Genomic DNA, 16,252 nt, shown 5'->3' with positions numbered 1-16,252 from the left:
CGTCATCACGTCTGGGGCTAGTTGAACTCATCCTCTGTTCCTCCCCAGTAGCATTTTGACCATCTTCCGACCTGGGGGTCTCATCTTCTGATGGTATACTGACATATCTCTGGTTGTACTGATCCATTTAGTTTTCACGGCAAGAATACTGGGGCGGGTTGCCATTACCTTCTCCAGGGATCGCATTTAGTCTGACCTCTCTGTCATGACCTTCCCATCTTGGGTGGCCCTTCACGGTTTAGCTCATGGCATCATTGAGGTGCTCAAGCTCCAGCACCATGACAAGGTAACAATCCTTTGCTGAAGTGGAGCAACTTACAGGAGTGCAATTGAGACGGTAAAAAACAGAAAAATTCCCATTTCTTGCGTCTTTCTCAGTTGCAGTGGCGATGAGTACACACTTGGGAGACCCGAAAGAACAGGTTAGGGATAGATCGTCATGGAGAAAATTTATTCATGTGGTCGCCAGGAATCAAAAAGGACATGATGGCACATAATCAAAAAATCTCACCGACGCCTTAGGGTAGAGACGGACGAGTGTGTTTTTCAGCCTCGTGTCACTAGATGGCGATCTAGAAACAAGCAATCCCCGCGCCTAGAAAGCTGTCAATACAGTAGCGGCTTCTGTGGTTGCTGAGGACCGACATCCAACGGGAAGGGGAGAGGGGGAGCTGAAACAATAGAGTACTGGATTGCTAGAGGGGATGTCGGAGGAGAGGAGGAGGGCAGAGGAACTTCATGTTCCGGCTCCCGCCTGGGAGGAGAGTGCGTGGAGGAACGCTCTGTGGTGTTCCCGGGTCGGAGCAGCAGCGGCCGGAAGGTGAGTGGAGGACAGGAAGGAGGAGAGGCGGGGAGCGAGTGGGGCTGCCTCGTTTCCTCCATGGGGGGGAATCAGATAGCAACTCTGCTGGAAAATGCCAGCTGCTCCTGATGCCTCCCCTCCCCACATTTTGTTCCACTAGTGTTGCACGCTTTGAAACTGGTGCATGCAATTTTCTGGCGGTCGGGAGATTTAAAAAGCCTCCTTCAGGTTAGCCTTGACTCCTTGTGATTTTATGGAGATGCTGTTTTCTTGGCAACAATCAGGGACCGAACTGCCACTGCTGTCTCCTGGGATATTTTTTTTCCTTCGAAGTCTAGCCAACAGACTCTCCCAGGTTCAACTCTGCTTAACCCAGAACTTTTTTTTAATCCCCATTGAGGACCATTTGGGATGTTCAGGTGTATAGGTAGTCTTCACGTGCCACTTGTTTAGTGACCATTCAAACTTAGGATGGCGCTGAAAAGGAGACTTACAACTGGTCCTCAAACTTGTGGCCCTCAAAGAGATTTGGGTGCTGGCAACCAACACACATTTACAATGGTGACAGTGTCTTGCAGTCACATGATTGCTGTTTGCCACCTTCACATCCGGCTTCTGACCAGCCAAATCAGTGGGAAATCCAGCAGAAAGCTGCAAGTCATAGCCATGTGACATTGCACTTAACAACTCACAGTGGTATTTTCTTTTACTGCCAAGTCTAGCCAACAAACACAGGATTTCCTAGTGGTCTTCCATTCATGTATCATGGTTGTTTGACATTGTGCTTTATGACCCAGGCTGATTTGCCTAATGACTGCATCCAGAACTGATGTTTTAAGTCATTGCATTAACGCAACATCTTTATTTTTTATTCATATATCCAATTTATTCTCCACCAATCTCACTTGGAGAGGGACTTAATGATGGAGCTGCTTAGTGACAGAGTTGCCAGTTCCAATTGCAATCAGAAAGGAGGACTACCTGTATTGTATGGTGATGTCCCCTGAGTGGTTGGGGACAGCATTTTCTGCTCTTTTCTTATTTGGAGCTGAGGAGTTGAATGGACAAAACTGGTGCTTTAACTCTTGCAGAGGCTATGGGCAGCATTTAATCTGTTGAAGCCCCCCAGCCCCAAAAGTTTGACCATACCCACTTCTGCAACATTTTGCAGGCTGAAATGCACATGGATTTTGTTGGTGCATCTGCAGAGTGCTGGAAAGCGTTTGGCCTGAAAGATCAGAAAAAAGACACCAGGCATTTCAGCAAAAATAGTTGTATTCATGCAAAACAGAGAACATAAAGCAGCTTCCTCCAGATCCTTGGAGTTCTCAAAATCTTCTATTTACAAAAGGCATATTTACAGTCTCACACAAACACACACACGTGTGGGCAGAGCAAGACCGGCAAGCTGGTTTCAAAATGCAGAGTAAGCAAGCAAGGTTTCAAAAATGCAGCTTCCCTTATATGGTCATCCAATCTTTAACTATTCTGACCTTTGTTACATTTTAAACAGAATAGTTGATGCCTGACCTTTTGACTCTGCCGATACTTAAGTAGTATTAGTTACCAGGGCACCAGGGCATCTCTGTGGTTTACTCCATGTAGAATAACAATGATATACCAACACATTTTCTACATGCATACATTCATAGGTGTGTATATCTGTGTTTCTCTCTGTGTGCATGTATGTGCATGTATAGAATCTATCCCCAGCATTTCCAGAGATCCTTGATGATAACCCTTGGCAGTGCTAAGAATCTATGATTGACCCAAGTTAAGAAATGAATTTCATGATTTGAACTTGGATCTTGCTAGCCTTCTGTGTGTCAAATGAGTCATAATGTTTGGGGTTAATCTAGCCTTTTGGCACTTTCCCTTCTTCATTCTAATGTATGCTTTTTTGTTGTTTGCACACGTAGTGCAGCCATTTTATAGATAATAATTAAACTAACACTCGTGTTTGAATCTTACAGACAAAAAGGAAGCCAGTAAGAGCCTTCTCAACAACTGAGAATCTCAAGCAGCATTAAAAAGGAAAGCAAATCAGGCCAGCAATCAAACCTTTTCCACCTTCTCCAGAGAACCCCAAAACTCTTCCTCCCCAGCAGGTGACAGACAAGGGAGGGAAAAACAGGAAGAGAGTTTTGTTTTTGAGCTGGAAAAAATTGATTATGTGGAACTCAAATATTACAGGAAAGGCCAAAGGGGATAATTTCCAAATTCAGAAAAAGAGGGAAATATCTGGAAGTCAGTGAGGAGGAAGTGGTCACTTGGATAGCCATGTAGGGCAGACAGTAATGCCAGCCTCACCCTGTGAGGAAAGAAATGGTCACTTGGATCAAAGCAGCACCAAACAAGGGATCAGAAATCGTTTTGATCTCCTCGAGAATCCAAGAATATCAGTGGTGGAAAAGCCCCACAGAGGTGTATATTTGTCGGAAAAGCACAGATTACAGGTGATTATGCAAGAAAGGGCCCACACCACCGAGAAGCCCTACCAGTGTTCTCAATGCGGCAAAAGCTTTAGCAAGCATGCCAGCCTGGTGAATCACAAGAAGACTCACACTGGGGAGAAACCATATGAAGGTACAGATTGTGGGAAAAGTTTCAGTCAGAATTCCAGCCTTATGAAACACCAGAGGACTCACACAGGAGAGAAACAGTATGAATGTCCAGATTGTGGGAAAAGTTTCAGTCACAATTGTTATCTGGTGATGCACCAGAGGACTCACACAGGAGAGAGACCGTATGAGTGTCCAGAGTGTGGGAAGAGTTTCAGTTTGAAGTCCAATCTGGTGAAACACCAGAGGACTCACACAGGAGAGAAACCATATGAGTGTCCGGATTGTGGGAAAAGTTTCAGTCAGAATTCGCACCTTGTGCTACACCAGAGGACTCACACAGGAGAGAAACCATATGAATGTCCGGATTGTGGGAAAAGTTTCAGTCAGAATACCAGCCTGGTGATGCATCAGAGTACTCACACAGGAGAGAAACCGTATGAGTGTCTGGATTGTGGGAAATGTTTCAGTAGGAATTACAAGCTTGTGATACACCAGAGGACTCACACAGGAGAGAAGCCATACGAATGCCCGAATTGTGGGAAGAGTTTCAGTCAGAATTCCAGCCTGGTGATGCATCAGAGTACTCACACAGGAGAGAAACCGTATGAGTGTCCGGATTGTGGGAAAAGTTTCAGTTGGAAGTCTGACCTGGTGAAACACCGGAGGACTCACACAGGAGAGAAACCATATGAGTGTCCAGATTGTGGGAAAAGTTTCAGTGAGAATTCCAGCCTGGTGAAGCACCGGAGGACTCACACAGGAGAGAAACCATATGAGTGTCTGGATTGTGGGAAAAGTTTCAGTCAGAATTCCCACCTGGTGATACACCAGAGGACTCACACAGGAGAGAAACCGTATGAGTGTCTGGATTGTGGGAAGAGCTTCAGTCGGAATTCTCACCTGGTGATACACCAGAGGACTCACACAGGAGAGAAACCGTATGAGTGTCCAGACTGTGGGAAAAGTTTCAGTCGGAAATCCGAAATGGTGAAACACCAGAAGATTCACACAGGAGAGAAACTGTATGAGTGTCCACATTGTCGGAAAAGTTTCAGTCGGAAATCCGAAATGCTGAAACACCAGAAGATTCACACAGGAGAGAAACCGTATGAGTGTCCACATTGTCGGAAAAGTTTCAGTCGGAAATCCATAATGGTGAAACACCAGAAGACTCACACAAGAGGGAAATCGTATCAGTGTCTGAATTGTGGGAAAGATTTCAGTTGGAAGTCCAACCTGGTGAAACACCAGAAGACTCACACATGAGGGAAACTGTATGAGTGTCCAGACTGTGGGAAAGATCTCAGTTGGAAGTCTGACCTGGTAAAACACCAGAGGACTCACACAGGTGTGCAATCATATGAGTGTCCAGATTGTGGGAAAAGTTTAATGACTAGGTCTATCCTTATTAATCATGTAGTTTTACACATAGGGGAGAAGCCATTGAATGCCCGGACTGTGCACGGTGCTTTATGGAAAATGCCTCCCTTATCAAACACAAGAAAAACCACATGAGGCAAGAAGATTATGTGTTTAGAGAAGCCTTGAATTTCATTTCTGATCTCCCATTGGAAGTCCTGCTGAGAAATTAACTATTTAATTTCTGTCCTTTTGAGTCAAAGATTAGGCAGGAGGGCCAAGGGGAAAAGTGGAAAGTGTTAGTTTGATAAAGGCTGACTACACGGATCTGGCTATCTGCTGAAATAGTATTTTTTTTTCTTTTTTCTTTTTCTAAGAGAGTTTATTAAAGTTTCAACATAGAGACAGAATACAAAGTGTAGAAAAGCTTGAGAAAAGAACTAAAAAAGAACAAACTAAAAATGCAGAAATATTTAGAAAGAAATACAAGGAAAGTGAGTTCTGACCTCCTTCTTGAATTGTTGTTCAGTCGTTAAGGCGTGTCTGACTCTTTGTGACCCCATGGACCATAGCATGCCAGGCCTTCCTGTCTTCCACTGTCTCCTGGAGTTTACTCAAATTCATGTTAATTGAATTGGTGATGCTATCTAAGCATCACATCCTCTGCCGTCCCCTTCTCCTTTTGCCTTCAGTCTTTCCTAGCATCAGGGTCTTTTCCATTGAATCCTCTCTTCGCATTAGGTGGCCAAAGTATTTGAGCTTCAGCTTCAGTATCTGTCCTTCCAATGAACAGTCAGGTTTGATTTTCTGTAGGATTGACTGATTTGACCTCCTTGCACCTCCTGTAGGATTGACTGATTTGACCTTAAGGAACTCTTAAGATTCTTCTCCAGCACCACAGTTCAAAAGCATCAATTCTTTGGTGCTCAGCCTTCCTTATAGTCCAACTCTCACAGCCATACATCACTACTGTGAAAACCATAGCTTTGATCATACGGACCTTTGTCAGCAAGATGATGTCTCTGCTTTTTAATATGCTGTCTAGCTTTCCTCCCAAGGAGTAAGCGTCTTTTAATTTCATGGCTGCAGTCACCATCTACAGTGATCTTGGAGCCCAAGAAAATAAAATCTTTCACTGGTTCCTTTTCTTCCCCTATTTGCCAGGAAGTGATGGGACTAGATGCCATGATCTTAGTTTTTTTAATGTTGTGCTTCAAGCCAGCTTTTGCACTCTCCTCTTTCACCCTCATCAAGAGGCTCTTTAGTTCTTCTTCACTTTCTGCCATTAGGGTGGTATCATCCGCATATCTGAGGTTGTTGATATTTCTCCCAGCAATCTTAATTCCGACTTGTGATTCATCCAGCCTGGCATTTCTCATGATGTACTCTGCATATAAGTTAAATAAGCAGGGTGACAAAATACAGCCTTGTCATACTTCTTTCCCAATATTGAACCAATCGGTTGTTTCATGTCCGGTTCTAACTGTTGCTTCCTGACCCGCATACAGGTTTCTCAGGAGACAGGTAAGGTGGTCTGGTATTCCCATCTCTTTGAGTATTTGCCACAGTTTGTTGTGATCCACACAATCAAAGGCTTTAGCATAAGTCAATGAAGCAGAAGTAGATGTTTTTCTGGAACTTTCTTGCTTTCTCCATGATCCAGTGAATGTTGGCAATTTGATCTCTAGTTCCTCTGCCTCTTCAAAACCCGGCTTGTACTTCTGGTAGTTCTCAGTTCATATATTGCTGAAGCCTAGCTTGTAGGATTTTGAGGATTTGTAGGATTTTGAGCATAACCTTGCTAGCATGTGAAATGAGCGCAATTGTGCGGTAGTTTGAACATTATTTGGCATTGCCCTTCTTTGGAATTGGAATGTAAACTGACCTTTTCCAATCCTGTGGCCACGGCTGAGTTTTCCAAATTTGTTGGTATATTGAGTGCAGCACTTTAACAGCATCATCTTTTAGGATTTTAAATAGCTCAGCTGGAATACTGTCATCTCTGCTAGCTTTGCTGTTAGTATTGCTTCCTAAGGCCCGCTTGACTTCACTCTCCAGGATGTCTGGCTCAAGGTCAGTGACCACACCATCGTGGTTATCAGGGACATTAAGATCTTTCTTGTATGTTCTTCTGTATATTCTTGCCACCTCTTCTTAATCTCTTCTGCTTCTGCTAGGTCCCTGCCATTTCTGTCCTTTATCATGCCCATCTTTGCACAAAACGTTCCCTTGTCATCTCCAATTTTCTTGAAGAGATCTCTAGTCTTCCCCATTCTATTGTTTTCCTCGATTTCTTTGCATTGTTCATCTAAGAAGGCCTTCTCATCTCTCCTCACTATTCTCTGGAAATCTGCATTCAGATGGTTATATCTTTCCCTTTCTCCCTTTCTCCCTTGCTTTTTGCTTTCCTTCTTTCCTCAGCTATTTGTAAAGCCTCATCAGACAGCCACTTTGCTTTCTTGCATTTCTTTTACTTTGGGATGGTTTTAGTTGCTGCCTCCTGTACAATGTTACAAACCTCCGTCCATAGTTCTTGAGGCACTCTGTCTACCAGATCTAGTCCCTTAAATCTATTCATCACCTCCACTGTATATTCATAAGGGATATGATTTAAGTCATACCTGAATGGTCTAGTGGTTTTCCCTATGTTCTTCAATTTAAGCCTAAATTTTGCAATAAGAAGCTCATGATCTGAGCCACAGTCAGCTCCAGGTCTTGTTTTTACTGATTGTATAGAGCTTCTCCATCTGTGGCTGCAAAGTACATAATCTGATTTTGGTATTGACCATCTGGTGATGTCCATGTGTAGAGTCACCTCTTATTTTGTTGGAAAAGAGTGTTTGCTATGACCAGAGTGTTCTCTTGACAAAACACTATTAGCCTTTGTCCTGCTTCATTTTGTACTCCAAGGCCGAACTTGCCTGTTATTCCAGTTATTTCTTGACTTCCTACTTTAGCATTCCAATCCTCTATGATGAAAAGGACATCTTATTTTGGTGTTAGTTTTAGAAGGTGTTGTAGGCCTTCATAGAACCGATCAACTTCAGCTTCTTGGGCATCAGTGTTTGGGGCGTAGACATGGATTACTGTGATGTTGAATGGTTTGCCTTGAATTCGAACTGAGATCATTCTGTCATTTCTGAGGTTGTTCCCCAGTACTGCTTTTCCCACTCTTCTATTGACTATGAGGGCTACTCCATTTCTTCTAATGGATTCTTGCCCACAGTAGTAGATATAATGGTCACCTGAATTAAATTCACCCATTTCTGTCCATTGTAGTTTGCTGATTCTCAAGATGTCAATGTTCAATCTTGCCATCTCATGTTTGAACACATCCAGCTTACTTTGATTCATAGATATTACATTCCAGGTTCCTATGCAATATTGTTCTTTACAGCATCGGACTTTCCTTTCACTTAAACTTCCAGACACATACACAACTGAGCATCCGTTCGGCTTTGGCCTAGCTGCTTCACTCTTTCTGGAGCTACTTGTAATTGCCCTCTGCTCTTCCCCAGTAGCATATTGGACACCTTCCAACCTGACGGACTCATCATCTGGCATCATATCGTTTAGCCTTTTGATACTGTCCATGGGGTTTTCTTGGCAAGGTTACTGGAGCGGGTTGCCATTTCCTTCTCCAGTGGACCACATCTTGTCAGAACTCTCTGCCATGACCTGTCTGTCATGGGTGACCCTGCACGGCATAGCTCATGGCTTCATTGAGATATGCAAGCCCCTTCGCCATGACAAGGCAGTGATCCAGGAAGGGGACAGATATGAATACAAATATATAATACCTTAATCTCTTCCTCTTTACTAAACCTTAATAAACATTATTTCTATAAAAAATAACAACTTAATCATCAGCCCAAAATCAAATCTTAACTTTTTTCAGATACAAACAATCCAGAAGTGCTTTCCACATAGAAACAAATCCAGACACAGTATTTTCTTTTGAATGCTGTCAATTTTGGCATCTCTGCCAATTCCAGTAATTTCACCATCCATCCTTTCATTGTGCGAATTTGTTTATCTTTCCATCTTTGCGCATACAAAAGTCTTGCAAGACTTTTGTATACGCAAAGAATTGCAGGAGTATGGTCAAGAAAACAGTATTCCACATTTTGCTGAGGGCTTTGGAGATGGAGAATGGTTGCAGAAACTAGCATTCTTAATGGACACCTTTCATGACATGAACCAGCTAAACAAGTCTCTGCAAGGCACTGGAGAAAATGTTTTGACTTCAAGTCACAAGATTCTTGGATTTAAAAGAGAGCCGAATGGTTGGGAAAATCATGTTGCCAAAGGAAATATTGAAATGTTTCAACTGGAGACATGATATGGATCCCACCTGGCACTAATCTGCCCTTAACTAATTCGTGTGAGTGTTAATGGGCAGGTGTGAGTGCTGTTTCTTTTGTGGACATCATGGCAAATTCCACACACTCCAAAAAGAGTGGTTTAAAAACTTGAACAATGAGGTCCTTCAAAACAGCCTCCTGGGGGAGAAACTGGAAACCTGAAGGAGCATATCCTGAGGGAGAGGATGGCTACCTAGAAGGAATCTTGGGTGGCACCATACAAGTTCCATAAAAGCAGTACCTTCATTCAACAACATTTTACTTCAGGCCCACTATATGGTTTGTCAAATTTGTGTAGGGGTTGGCATTGGCTAGCTGTAAGCTTGACAAAGCCAGTTTGGTGTAGTGGTTAAGACACCAGGCCAGAAGCCAGGAGACCCTGAGTTCCAGTTCTGCCTCGGGCACAAAGCCAACTGGGTGACCTTTGGCTGGTCCCTCCCTCTCAGCCCTTGGAAGAAGCAGCAGGTGAGGGCAGACCACTTCCAAAATCTTGCCAGGAAAACTGCAGGGACTTGTCCTGGCACTCACCAGGAGTCAACACTGATTTAAAGGCAACACACAAACACACAAAAGCTTGACAAAAGTTGTTTTTGTCTCCATAAGGCACCAAGAGGCATGAACTATGAGAGCACCATATTTAAGGGTGCTGCCAAGGCAGGATTTTAAGTGCGGACTTGATTTATGGTTCTGTCTATATCCGTCACTTCCCACCCGTATTAGCTCATTTTTATTTTTGTAGCAATTCCAGGTACTTGTCTCCAACTTGGAAAGGGATGCAGGAGAATTCAGGAAGATGCAGCCACATAGCAAAACTCGCCGAGAAGGTGAGAGAAAGACACTGACTGTTTCCAGTAAGACTTTGTCAGAATTCTGGGATTTCTCCTGTTACCTTAATGTTAAATCAGGAAAGCTGCTGATCCAAGAAGGGATCTCAGAAAGGGGTAAAGAAACCCAACGGGGTTTTAGCACTTGGTAATTGTTAACTGATCAGGTATTTCTAATCTGCCTCAGTGTTACGTGTCCCAACATAACCATTCTGTCTTCCCCTTCCTTTCGCGCCCCCCACAGCTCAATTTAAATCCTACATCAGTTTAGCCACTCTGTGAAGTGAGGTGACCATATCTCTTAGCGACAGCAATCTCAGCGGTCCCCATTGCTGTCATTAAAAGAGAACCTCCTTGCAACATCCTGCCAGCTTCCAACAAGCAAAGTCAATGGGCAACCCAACAGGAAGGTGCAAGTTGTCATCTGACATCACGTTTAACAACCGTGGGGGACAACACGCTCAACGGCCATAACTGGAACATTCAATTCGAAATTGAGTCTTCCTCCTGTAAATCAAACATGGTGCTTACAAAATAAGACCATCCTGGATCTTGGCTTTGTATGATGTAACTTTTTCAATGCATGGAGGAAAAAGATCTCTCTGGCTTTCCAAAGAGATAAAGGGGGTTCCTGTGATTTATGCAAAAAGATAAAAGGATTTCAGGTCAAGGGACAGGCCTGGGAGCACTAACAACTGCATGCAGTGCATTTTGGGGAAGCAGAGACTGGTGTGGGCACAATAGCTGGGTTGGCTGGGCTCCAAACAGGCTTGAGTTGTTGGAATAAAATGTTGCATGGCTTGTTTCTGTTTAGAATTCCATCCAGCCATTCGTGCTTCTGGTCATTGCACTCCATTGTCCTCTTTCCAATTTTCAGTATTCCTCCAACAGTCTGAATCCCATGTCTGTCCCCAGGCACCGAATTGCTCTGAGTCTGTCCCCTTCACTTTTATAGCTTTCACTTTCCATAAAGATTTCTTTCAGTATTTTAACGTATATGTAAATCTGTTCTGCCTCAGTATCCAGAAAGTTGTCATCTTTAGTTCTGGATGGGGTTGCACTGCCCCCTTCAGAACTGGTGCAGAACACGGGGGTCCTCCTGGACTCGTGACTCCTGCTGGAAGAGCAGGTGGCAGTTGTGGCCAGGAGGGCCTTTGCACAGCTTTGTGTTGTGCACCAGCTACGCCCCTTCCTGGATCAGGAGTCCCTCCGATCAGTTACTCATGCCCTGGTCATCTCCCGTATAGACTATTGCGAGTTGGTCTACATGGCGCTATCCTTGAAGAGTATCCAGAAGCTACAGCTGGTCCAGAATGCAGCCATGTGAGCAATTTTGGGAGCCCCAAAGAGGGCATATATAACACTGTTGCTGCATGAGCTGCACTGCGTGCCAGTTTGCTTCTGGGTCCAATTCAGGGTGTTGGTTATTACCTTTAAAGCCCTACATGGCATGGGTCCAGGTTACCTGAGGAACCGCCTCACCCCATTACATCGACCCGCCCCACCCAGTCAGGCAGAGAGGGCATGTTATGGACCGTGCCCACGAGAGAGTGTCGATTGGCACAGTCCAGGAGCTGGGCCTTCTCTGCAGTAGCACCTGTGCTCTAGAATAAATTACCCCCGGAGGTAAGGCAGGCCCCACTCTCCTGGGCTTCCGGAAGGGGGTTAAAACCTGGTTGTGCCACCTTGCCTGGGGTGGGAGGGAGGATAACCAATCTGGGGTGGTTGGCACTTTGAGGGGGCCAAGGATAATATCGCTAGCTTGAATTTTATAACCGCCATCTTGAATTTTATATAGTTTACATTTTTATATTTATATTGACATTGTATTGTTTCAAATACATTTTATTCTATTTTTAATTGTTTGTAAACTGCCCAGAAGCATTATATGAGATGGGCGGTAAAGAAATATGACAAATAAATAAAACTTGTGCAGCTCTGCTTTATTTTCTTAATTTCTGGAGGCCCGGTGACAGAGACCTAAGAAGCATCCTGGGCTTGGCCAATGGGCAGCACTGTTCAGGTGGGCATCTTTTGAGATGCCACACCTGGATCTGCCTCTCTCTCTTGTTTGACTTCCCAATTTAGCATACAGCTCTGAGATTTCCTAGTGATGTTCCATCTAAATATTAACTTGCGCATCTCTACTTAATTTCCCTAGGCCAGTTATATGTTGAGCATTTTTATATAATGGAGTAGGTGAACTCTATTTTTAAAAAAAGTCATAATGCATTTAGAAGGCTATGGGTTTTTAAGCTGTTATAAGAAAATACAATAATGCACCATAGAAACTTGGAGAAAACCATTTAATGACAGGGTTTAAAACCAGCTTTCAAATTAAATGCGCAGTGCCTTGTGTCAACTTAGAGTTCAACCCTCTTGGTGCCTTATAGAGATGAAAACAATTTTTCTCAACCTGTGTGAGTGTGTGTATTGCCTTCAAGTCAGTGTTGACTCTTGGCAACTGCCAGGACAAGTCCCTGCGGTTTCCTTGGCAAGATTTTGGAAGTGGGTTGCCCTCGCCTGCTGCTTCCCCAAAATGCACTGCATGCAGTTATTAGTGCTCCCAGGCCTGTCCCTTGAACTGAAATTCTTTTATCTTTTTGCATATATCACAGCAACCCCCTTTATCTCTTTGCAAAGCCAGATAGATCTTTTTCCCCCATGCATTGAAAAAGATACATGCAATTGCCTGCTATTTCTTTCATCCTGGCTCAGAAGCGAACCTGGTAAGGAAATAAAATTCTAACAGGTACCTGGAATTGCTACAAAAACAAAAATGAGCTAACACATGTACACATGTAGGAGATGACAGATATAGACAGAATCATAAATCAAGTCCCCACGTCAAATCCTGCCTTGGCAGCACCCTTAAATATGGTGTTCTCATAGGTCATCCCTCTTGGTGCCTTTTGGGGATGAAAACGATTTTTGTCAAGCTTGTGTGTGTGTGCATGCATGTGATGCCTTTGAGTCAGTGTTGACTCCTGGTGAGTGCCAGGACAGGTCCCTGCAGTTTTCTGGGCAAGATTTCAAAGTGGTTTGCCCTCGCCTGCTTCTTCTCCCGAGGGCTAAAGAGGGAGGGACTGGCCCAAGGTCACCCAGTTGGCTTTGTGCCTGAGGCAGAACTGGAACTCAGGGTCTCCCAGCTTCTGGCCTGGTGTCTTAATATTGCATAGGAACACTACACCAAACTAGCTGTCTGTAAAGATGAAGACGGAGTGGAGGAGGAGAACCTGATGACAGTTGGTAAGGGGGTGAAAACCAAAGAGCCTTCAGAGCCGCTGACTGGTGGAGTCTCTGATGAAGAGACTCAGCAGCCAATCAGCTCTGCAGTGGAGAGCAGCAAAGAGAGCTCAAGAGCTCGAAAGGTGATTGGCTCCCTGCCAAAAATGGCGGGAAAATCAAGCACTTAAAAGGCGCCCACACAGAACGGGTTGTTGGTGACAACCTTTCTTTCTCCCAGCTGCACTCCCGGATCAGAGCCCCTCAGCCAACCTCCCTACCTTCTGTGACTTTTCTCCTCAGAATCCTGTCTCTGCTGCACCTCCTGCTTCCTGCCTTGCCGCTGAGCCGCCACTTCCCTGGGAATCTCTCTCAGCTGCATCTCCTGCTTCCTGCTTTGCTGCTGCGCTGCCGCTGGTCCTGGATCCATTCTCCTCATCTGGGTAAAGCAACTTCCTCTCCTGCTGTGCTGAGCTGCTACTGCCTCTGGAGTATCTGGCTGTCATTGCGCTGCTGCTGTCTCCAGAGCTGCTTGTTGCCAACGATCTGATTTGTCTCTGCTCCTTGCCTGGCTGCTGAGTGAGTTCAGTCCTCCAGTGTGGTTATACTCCTGCCTTGCTGTTGGTGATTCCAGCCATCCAGTTCAGCCTTGCCATTGCCTTGCCCCTGTGCAAGCCAGTTCCAGTCCAGCTGTTTCAACCATCCTGCCACTGGTGACTCAGACTGTCAGTCCGGCCTAACTCCCTGTCTGGTCTCAAACAACACCAGTCCTTGACTCCAGCCACACTGACTGAATTCCTGCTCACGCACTTCAGCCATTGCAGTTGCGCATTAATTTGTAATAAATAAAACCCATTGATACCTCTTCTGTATTCAGTCTTGTTGGTCAGAACACTGTCACGCTTACAGCTAGACAATGCCAAGCCCTACACAACTTCGACAAACCATATAGTGGGCCTGAAGCAAATTGTTGTTGAATGAAGGTAACGCTTTGATGGCACTTCACTGGTGCCACCCAAGATTCCTTCTAGAGAGCCATCCTCTCCCTCAGGATATACTCCTTCAGGTATCCAGTTTCTCTGCCATGGTGCTGTTTTGAGGGACCCCCTTCTAAAAGCTTAGGGGTTACCTCAAGTTAAATGTGGAATACTGTTTTCTCGAAAATACTCTTGCAATTTTGCCTTCAGCTCAACCACCTGTTCAGAACTCTTCCTCTGCTGAGCCAACCCTATTTGTGTGTAACAGGAGATTTACTATGTGATCTTTGCCCAGGTTTTCACAGTTTTTTAAACATTCTGAACTAGTCTTTCTTTAATAAACCTAACCATTTTTGTAGCATCCTCCAGAAACTTTCTCGTTTCATCTCCAAGAGTTTTTGACACCAACATATCTTGGGAAGGGAGCTTTGCCCTACCTTGGCCCCGTGTTCACAGCAACGCTGACACTACCCAGTTTTTTTCCCTCTCAAAAGCCGTGAATACTTCTTACACAATCCATTTTTAGGCATGAAACGTCTTCCATTGTGCAATTCTTTTCTCCCATCTCTGCCACCAAGGAGGATGTAAAAAAAGGATCAGCCTCTTGGTGCTGCTATCACTCACCAGCCATTAAAAGCTAACAAGCTCGCACCTCCAAGCAAAGAAGATCAAAAAAGGACTTTGGTAATTTCCCTTGTTTAATTTTAATTTGTCAGATGTTCTATCAATGGAGAAACAACTCCATTCCACTCTCCCATTAAACAGCAACTTTGATATGAAAAAGATGACAAATCATTTAAAAGATGCATGAAAAATCTACCTTTATCTTCATTTGGTGCATATACTCCCAGTTCAACTGCTACATATCTACCATGTTCATCAGCTAATAATAGGTGTGGTTTCAAATATGGTTTAACATAACTGTATAATACAAGACCATTAATTTTTTTCAGGCCTTCTGAAATAAATTCTTGTCCCAAATTTTTGTTTGTCAAATATTTTGTATCTTTTTTTCTTTATATGAGTTTCTTGCAATCTCTTACATCTCACATCATGTTTAAATTTTTTCATTTTTTTCTTTTTTGAGGAGCATTTGCCCCATTTATATTCCATATAAGACAATTCAATGCCATTTTTATGCAAGCAAGTCGCCAAAATCTTTAGAGGTAGCACTCATCTCTTCATCTTGTAATGTGGAATCCATTTGTTTAGTTCCAGATGCAATCCTCTCAGATGCATCCTGCTCCAACATAGTTCCATGCTTGACAAGGAAATCTTTCGCTTTAGAGATAGAAGTTAATCTAAACCTTTGTTGTTGGTAAGTAAAAGTTACCCCTTCCAGTGTTTCCCAATGAAAGGGGATGCCATTCTTTTTCAAGACATCAGTTAGAAAAGCATATTCTTTTCTTTTTCTTAAAATTCTCACAGGGGTTTCTTTCAGTACAGTTATATCCACATTATCGTTGTCAAGCTTAGAATCAAAATGAGCTTGTAAAACCAATTCCCTTGTTTTCTCCTGGCAAACTAAACCGGAACATCTCTTGGCTTATTATTTGCAGCTGCATATCTTGAGTTGATACGAAAGACTTTCTCTATTTCATCCATCATTTTTTCATCCTCCCAATCAATTAGGACTGCCAGAGCTTGTGAAATCTTATCTTTAAGGTTTTCCTCTTTGGCTTCAGGGATCCCCCTGAGCCTTAAGCAAAACTCTTTATTCCATAAATCTAGCAATGCAATTTTATCAAGTTCCTTCACTCCTTCTCTCTTTCCAATACATCAACTCTGGTGGTTACTTTTTTTACTCCTCCTTCCATATTCTCTAATATCTGATCAAGTCTTTTCCCAAAGTCATTAAATTTTATATCCATCTTTCTCTCAAGCTTTTTCTCAAGCTCCTCAAAGGATTGGTAATGGACTGTGTAGTTTTAAGCATGTATTCCTCAAATATACCTTTTAGCCAGTCAAATTCACCAGAATCCCTCCTTGGTGCTCTTCTGGTCGCCATAATTTCTATTCCTTCCTCCCCTTCCTTTTATATATGTATAAAAATTAAACCTTCAGTAATTCAATGCTGTATAATTCAGTACTTTAAACTTTATTTTATTGATCTATTTAATTTTTATCCCGCCTTTAT

At 43.5% G+C, this 16,252-nt stretch overlaps 3 protein-coding genes across 5 annotated transcripts in view; all 3 read left to right on the top strand.

Moving 5' to 3' along the window:
* Positions 1–4,709, top strand: part of LOC134492118 (zinc finger protein OZF-like) — a 161,160-nt gene extending 156,451 nt beyond the window's left edge. The window contains exon 2 of the mRNA XM_063296281.1: positions 2,958–4,709. Within this exon, the coding sequence (XP_063152351.1) occupies positions 3,100–4,632 (1,533 nt within the window). The 5' untranslated portion in view covers positions 2,958–3,099 and the 3' untranslated portion in view covers positions 4,633–4,709. The remainder of the gene's footprint in view (positions 1–2,957) is intronic.
* Positions 1–16,252, top strand: part of LOC134492100 (zinc finger protein 271-like) — a 226,221-nt gene that overhangs the window by 40,177 nt on the left and 169,792 nt on the right. The gene's annotated exons all lie outside the window — the stretch shown is intronic.
* The window catches only part of LOC134492171 (zinc finger protein 850-like), a 73,705-nt gene continuing 60,100 nt past the window's right edge, over positions 2,648–16,252 (top strand). Inside the window, exon 1 of the mRNA XM_063296358.1 lies at positions 2,648–2,943. The gene's annotated coding sequence lies outside the window, so the exon portion shown is untranslated. The remainder of the gene's footprint in view (positions 2,944–16,252) is intronic.

This window comes from Candoia aspera, chromosome 2, assembly GCF_035149785.1.
Source record: "Candoia aspera isolate rCanAsp1 chromosome 2, rCanAsp1.hap2, whole genome shotgun sequence".
In the NCBI taxonomy this organism is placed as follows: Eukaryota; Metazoa; Chordata; class Lepidosauria; order Squamata; family Boidae; genus Candoia; species Candoia aspera.
This window is presented reverse-complemented; position numbering and strand designations above follow the sequence as displayed.